This window comes from Sciurus carolinensis, chromosome 2 (assembly GCF_902686445.1).
Source record: "Sciurus carolinensis chromosome 2, mSciCar1.2, whole genome shotgun sequence".
NCBI lineage: Eukaryota > Metazoa > Chordata > Mammalia > Rodentia > Sciuridae > Sciurus > Sciurus carolinensis.
Window position 1 is genome coordinate 145819128 of NC_062214.1, and position 7311 is coordinate 145826438.

At 39.0% G+C, this 7311-nt stretch overlaps 1 protein-coding gene across 1 annotated transcript; it reads right to left on the minus strand.

Annotated features, from left to right (window-relative positions):
• Positions 1-447: 447 nt before the first annotated feature.
• Fscb (fibrous sheath CABYR binding protein) lies at positions 448-3417 on the minus strand. The gene is made up of 2 exons (XM_047539390.1): positions 1303-3417; positions 448-1251 (listed from the first exon to the last, which is right to left on the minus strand). Exons 1-2 carry the CDS (start codon positions 3415-3417, stop codon positions 448-450), a joined length of 2919 nt encoding a protein of 972 aa, XP_047395346.1.
• Between the last annotated feature and the right edge of the window lie 3894 nt (positions 3418-7311).

A 7311-nucleotide genomic window follows, 5' to 3' on the forward strand; every position in this document is an offset into this window, starting at 1 on the left:
AAATAAAATCCAAGAAACTTAAAGTAGATGACATCTGCAAAAAGGATAGCATCATTTCCACTAGAAGCTACATGAGAAGAGAAGGCAGAGAAAAGAAAATATGGCTTCAGAGTAGACAGCTCTGTCAACAGGGTTTACTATAGAAAGGAGATTGTAAGTTAGAGTTCAATCATAAACTTACTTCTTTTCAAAATAGTTATTTTACATGCTATAGATTTGAATGAAACACAAAAAATTTTAAATTGCTACCATTTTTATTGTTTCTTTTCTAACCTGCATTCTTACTCTGGGGTTTCCCTTTCATTTACCATATTCACAGAATTTCTTTCAGATGACTACCCTTTTCTAAAGAAATTACTTCCAGAACTCCCTAGCTTTTGACTGAGAACTGAGTTAGGACCTGTCTACAACTCACGAGAGGTCTTTTAATTCTATCTTTAAAATATTTTATTCAGTAATGGAAACCTGTTCCTCCTTGCCAGTAGACAAATCTTCTGGAACAGGAACCCCTTCTTCAAATTTTTTATCATCTTCTAAAACAACTGATTCTGAGACACCTGCTACCTGGGGGGACTGAAGTTCAGGAGAGACATTCTCCAGTACAGCCTCATTTGCAGGGGTTTGTTCAGATGGGGGAGGTGAAACTTCAGCAGGCATCTCTTGTACAGGAAACTCTTCAATAGGAACCACATAAATTGGTGAAAGATGATTGTCAACAGGTGCATCTTCTGCAGGGACTCCCTTAGCTGATACAGACTGAACTTCAGCCAGGGCCTTTTCTGTAAAGAACTCCTCATTTAGTAGAGACAGAGATTCAGAAACGAAGTCTATCCTAGTAATTTCTGGACCTTCTGGAAACAGAGCCTCATCTAACTTCTCTTCTATAGGAGCCCTCTCATCTGGTGGAGACTGAACTTTAGGAGGAAACTCCTCTGGAGAGGCCTCCTCATCTGGTGGAGATTGAACTTTAGGAGAAACCTCCTCTGGAGAGGCCTCCTCATCTGGTGGAGACTGAACTTTAGGAGGAACCTCCTCTGGAGAGGCCTCCTCATCTGGTGGAGACTGAACTTTAGGAGGAACCTCCTCTGGAGAAGCCTCCTCATCTGGTGGAGACTGAATTTGAGCCAGAACCTCTTCTGGAGAGGCCACCTCAGCTGGTGGAGACTGAACTAAAGCTAGGGCCTCTTCTAGAGAGGCCTCCTCAGGTAATAGAGACTGAACTTCAGACTGGACCTCTTCTGGAGAGACCTTCTCAGCTGATGGTGACTGAATTTGAGCCAGGACCTCTTTTGGAGAGGCTACCTCAGGTGGTGGAGAGTGAACTAGAGCCAGGACCTCTTCTAGAGAGGCCTCCTCAGCTAGTAGAGACTGAACCTCAGACAGGAGCTCTTCTTGAAAGGCCTCCTTATCTGGTGGAGACTGTATTTGAGTGAGGACCTTTTCTGGAGAGGCCACCTCAGCTGGTGGAGACTGAATCTGATCCAGGACCTCTTCTGGAGAGGCCACCTCAGCTGGTGGAGACTTAACTTCAGACAGGACCTCTTCTGGAAAGGCCCCCTCATCTGGTGGAGACTGAATTTGAGACAGGACTTCTTCTGGAGAGTCCTTCTCAGCCTCTGCAGTTGTAGTAGTTGTGTCAAATGTGACGGTCTCTTCAATTGTAGGCTGTATTTCAATAGGGGTCTCCTCAACAGGTCTGGGCTCTACTTCAGCTGTGGCCTCTTCAGCTGGTAAATCCTGTCCTTCAGTCTCAGCTGGTGGAGGCTGAACTGGAACCAGGACCTCTTCCTCAAGGGATGGAGATTGAACTTCAGTGGGGGCCTCTTCTGCAGGGACTTCATTAGCTAGTGGAGGCTGAGTTTCAGCAGGGGCCTCTTCTATAGGAGATTCCCCAAATGATGGAGACTGAATTTCAACAGGGGCTACCTCAGTTGGTGGGGGCTGAACTGCTACCAAGAACTCTTCTGCAGAGCCTTCCTCAGCTATTAGAGGCTCAACTTTGGGAGAGGGCTCTTCTACAGGAGACTCCTGAGTTGTTAGAGACTGAACTTCAGCAGGGGCCTTTTCTTTAGGGGTTTCCGTAGTTGTTAGAAGCCCAGGTTCTAGGATCACTTCTGTAGGAGCCTCTTCAGCTGATGGAGGCTGAACTTCAGCAGGGGCCTTTTCTGCAGACTCTACTTTAGCTGGAGCTTCACCAGACTCATCTTTAGTTACTGTAGGCTGAACTTCAAAAGGAGTCTCTTCTGCTAGTGGAAGTTGAATTCCAGTAGGAAGCTCCTCTGAAGGAGCCACCTTAGCTGGTAAGGACTCTTCTTGACCAAAAGGATCTTCTGAAAGAGCCTCTTCCACCATTGGAGGCTGAATTTTAACCAGAGGCTCTACAGAAAGAGGCTCTTCAACTAGAGAAGGGGATACTGCACCAGAGGCCTCTGCAGTTGTACCAGCTGTGTCAAATGTGAGGGTCTCTTCAATTGCAGACTGTACTTCAATAGGGGTCTCCTCAACAACTCTGGGCTCTACTTCAGCTGTGGTCTCTTCAGCTGGTAAAGCCTGTCCTTCAGCAAGGACTTTTTCTGTTGGTAGAGGCTCTATTTCAACAGAAGCATCTTTTTTAACAATCAAAACTTCTTGCTTAGAGCCATCTTCTAAAATTAATGGAGTATCTTTTGGGATTTCCTGAGTAAATGAATCTCTGCTGATATTTTTTTGCCTAATTTCTTCATGGCTACTTGTTGTGGGTTGAAATTCAGTATGTTCACTAACAAAAATCTTTCCTGAGGATTGATATCTCTGTACACCTTCCTTTGACTTTGTAAAAGAACTACCAGCCCTGGAAATAATCACTATATCTTTTTCACTAATGTATGTCTGCTGTTCCTTGTCCACTTTTTCTGCTTGGGGACAGTTCATCATAGACCAGTCCCCCGTACAATTGGTCTGCTGAGATCTGTCTATTTTTAATTGAACTGAATATAAGTTTGATGTAATTTCTACTCCCTGAACACTCTCAGGCAATTCAGGACCTGCTTCTCCAATACCAGCTGGCTTTTCTTCAGGCCCCACTGGTTCATCACATGACTTGACTTCTTTTTTCTCTTTTGCAGAGGTATCTGTCTGGAGAGATTTATCAGTCATTTCCTGTCCATGCTTTCTCTTTCTCCAAGTTTGCTGAAGTTGAGAAGATACTCGAAAAGGCTCATATTTTTTGTCAGAGTAGTTGCTATTGTTTTCAGGAATATTAACAATACTAATGGTAGCTTTGGGGACAGTCGGTTGTGATATAGACTGGTGTTTCTTTTTCTCGGTCACTTCAGTCTGCTGGGATTTGTCTACCATCGGTTCGCTGGGTTGTCTTCTCTTTCGAATTTCTTGCCTCCCTACTGAGATAGACTGATCAGGATCATTACTTTCTTCCATTTTTAAGATGATGAACTCAAATTTATTAATCAAGTAATTTATCATTTAGAATCACAAATGTACCAGGTGTTTAAATCTTTGCCTTCCTTCATTAAGGGTTGTTCTACTGAGTTGCTTAGAAAAAAGCAATTCATAAATCATTACACTCTATACTACATTCTTGTTGGATCCCACCTTAATTATTATCTTTCTTGTTTAGTCTCTGTTAGAACTAAATCTCACTTTAGAAGTTTCTCTCAAAGGTCTATGACATCACAGCACTGCTGCCTGCAAGGTTCCGGCAGTTATAGTCCCCGTACTCTTTCACCTGGTACAAATTCATGGTCAATGACTACGAGTGCGACATCTACTTTTTTGAAACAAATCAAGTTGAAAGAAGTGTTTGTCTACCACAGGATCATTAAGTAAGCTCCAGTAATGTCACTTTCTAATTGTTGAGTTTTTTAACTTTCAATTCAATTCTTTCCATCCTACTTTCAAAGACAGTTACAGTGCAGAACTCAAAATGTGGCAGTCTATTTGCAATTACTAGAGAAGACAACTGATAACATGTGTGAGAGTCTTCTATCAGTATATGTTTCTATGACTTTAAAAGAAATCAGTACTGTTTGAAAAACTTGGGTTCTTAAATCCATCTCCACATAGGCTCCTTTCCTTATCTGTGACTGTTGATTGCAATAGCAATCCTATCCAAATGTAGACCATGCCATTCTTCTCAAACAACTTGAGATAGTTTTTATTTCAGTTTTATTAATTCAGAAAGTGGTTCCACCCAATTTTTTCAAATAAATGATTGTTGTGTCTAAATATATGCCAAGTTAAATAAATACATCATTTGAGGCAGTCACTATAGACTCTGCTGAATAACCACAGAGAAATGAAGGCCCCAATAAAGATAAAAAGTTTAAATTGTGTCTTTAGAAAAAAGAAACCCAGTTAAGCAAGTTGTTGCTGCCCTTGTATTAGATTTTAAATATCTAATATAATAGATTTGAAACTTTAACTCATATATCTCACAAAAATTTTACTAGAAAGATGTAAATTGGTCCAAAATGTATAAAATGTTGTTAGTCTAGGGGAAAATAAAAGAGAAAAAAGTGAACTTTAAAAACACAATCCACAGGAGTTAAAATTAAACATCTGCTAAATAATAATTATGACTTCATTAATCTGGGAATATTTTTAAATTTCTTATGCTGTATTACCCCTCCCCACAAAAATAAACCCCATAAAATTAGATCAAATAATCCTCCTGTTTCATGCATTAATGTTAGGGACTGAATATTTGTATCCCCCCACCATTCATGCCATTCATGTGTTTAAGTCAAACCCCCAAGTTATGGAATTAGGGACCTTATAGATGACAAACATTTGCATTTGCATTTGCAGAGGAAGTGGACCTTCACCAGACAGGTCTACTAGCACCTTGATATGTACTTCCTAACCTCCAGAACTTTGAAAAATTAACTGTTGCTTACACCACCTAGTCTATGATGTGTTGCAGTTTAAACTCAGATAATTGATTTTAGCCAAACAAATGGGTGCTTTTCAATTTTTTTTTTTTTTTTTTTTTTTGTCCCAGCCTCTAAAACAGTGCCCACTCTGGCATTGATCAGAGAATACTTGTTCAGTACAACCAGAGGAAATGTGATTTAGAAAACACACTGCTTCTCCTCTGTATCTCACCTGATCTTTTCCTTTCTATCTGTTTTGCTCCACTGTCTCCTATATTTCTAAGACTTACTGAAGTAAAACAATAGTCGTTTCAAAGAAGAATTGGCATAGATTTTAATCAGATCTGCTCTTATTTGAAAACTGGATTATCAGCTTCTTTGTGTCTGGTGTTTCAATTATATGTTTCAAATATTACATGTGTGTTTTGTAATCAAGTTTCTGACATTTGATGTAATATCTTCAAAGTCTATTTTGGATATTTTGGTAATAAGAAATAAGTTTCAACATTGCATTAATTGAGTTAATGTAACACAGCACATCGAATTAATTTTGCTTCCTCAACATAAATAAGAGTCTACACAATTTCCTTAAACATAAACTGAATTGTCTATTTCAGTTAAACTAAATCAAATCTTCCATTTCCAATCCTTAGATACTTATATTTTCTCCTCCAAAAAACAATTAAGAACTTTAGTAATTACCAAAGCTTGACAAGGGTGTAGGGGAGAGAGAGATCTAGAGAAAATGGTTGATGGGAGTATCCGTGCAGTTGGATAGGATGAATAAATTCTAATTTTTCATAGAATAGTAAGATAACTATGGTTGATGACAGTTAATTAAATATTTCAAAATAGCTAGTGAAGAGGATTTTAAATGTTCTCAACACAAAGGAACAATAAATATCTTCATAGGTCAATAACCCCAATCTAATCATTACACATTGTATATGTGTATTAAAATATCATATTTTAGGCCACAAACATGTACAATTACTTTGTGTCAATTAAAAAGAAAACATTAAACAAATCAGAAACTTGATCTTTCTTAATCGTGAACCAAACTGTCATAGTAAACTGCTCTTTGCTACTAGTAATAACTTATTGATAGAAATAAATTATCACATGTACATAATCAATCAATTCAAAAATGCACCTAAAATTCCAAATGCAATTATTAGGAATTTCATGGAGCAGTTTCTCATGCTATTTCTTTTTTCCCCTTCCTTTCTGGAATGTTTTATTGCTATGTGTTTTTTTTTTTTTTTTAAGTTGTTGATGGACCTTTATTTATTTATTTTTATGTGGTGCAGAGGTTTGAACCCAGTGTTTTACTCCTGCTTGGCAAGCACTCTACCACTGTGCTCAGCCTGGGCACAAATCTTTTTTTTTTTTTTTTTTATTGTAAACAAATGGGATACACGTTGTTTCTCTGTACATGGCGTAAAGTCATACCATTTGTGTAGTCATACATTTACATAGGGTAATGCTGTTTGATTCATTTTGTTATTTTTTTCCCTTCCCCCCACCCCTCCCACCCCTCTTTTCCCTCTATACAGTCCTTCCTTCCTCCATGCTTGCCCCCCTCCCTAACCCTAACTCTAACCCTAACACTAACCCCTCCCACCCCCCATTATGTGTCATCATCCACTTATTAGCGATATCATTCGTCCTTTGTTTTTTTGAGATTGGCTTATTTCACTTAGCATGATATTCTCCAATTTCATCCATTTGCCTGCAAATGCCATAATTTTATCATTCTTTATGGTTGAGTAATATTCCATGGTATATATACACCACAGTTTCTTTATTCATTCATTAATTGAAGGGCATCTAGGTTGGTTCCACAATCTGGCTATTGTGAACTGAGCAGCTATGAACATTGATGTGACTGTATCTCTGTAATATGCTGATTTTAAGTCCTTTGGGTATAGGCCAAGGAGTGGGATCGCTGGGTCAAATGGTGGTTCCATTCCAAGTTTTCTAAGGAGTCTCCACACTGCTTTCCAGAGTGGCTGCACTAATTTGCAGCCCCACCAGCAATGTATGAGTGTACCTTTCTCCCCACATCCTTGCCAACACCTGTTGTTTCTTGTATTCTTGATAATCACCATTCTAATTGGGGTGAGATGGAATCTTAGGGTAGTTTTGATTTGCATTTTATTGCTATGTATTAATTATACAGAATGGTGTGAGTTTCATTGTGGCATATTTGTGAAAACCTAAAATAATTTCATCAATTTTACTCCCCTATACCTACCCCACCCTCACTTCCTCTACCTGATCCCCTTTTTCTACCCTACTGTCTCCCTTCTAATTTCATGGTGTCGCTATTTTGTTCTTTTTTTTTTTTTTTTTTCCTTCTAGTTTCCCTAGAGAAACACTGTTTGCCAGGCTGATGTACTTAACTTCACTAACCATTGCCTAGTCTCTCTTGTCAGGT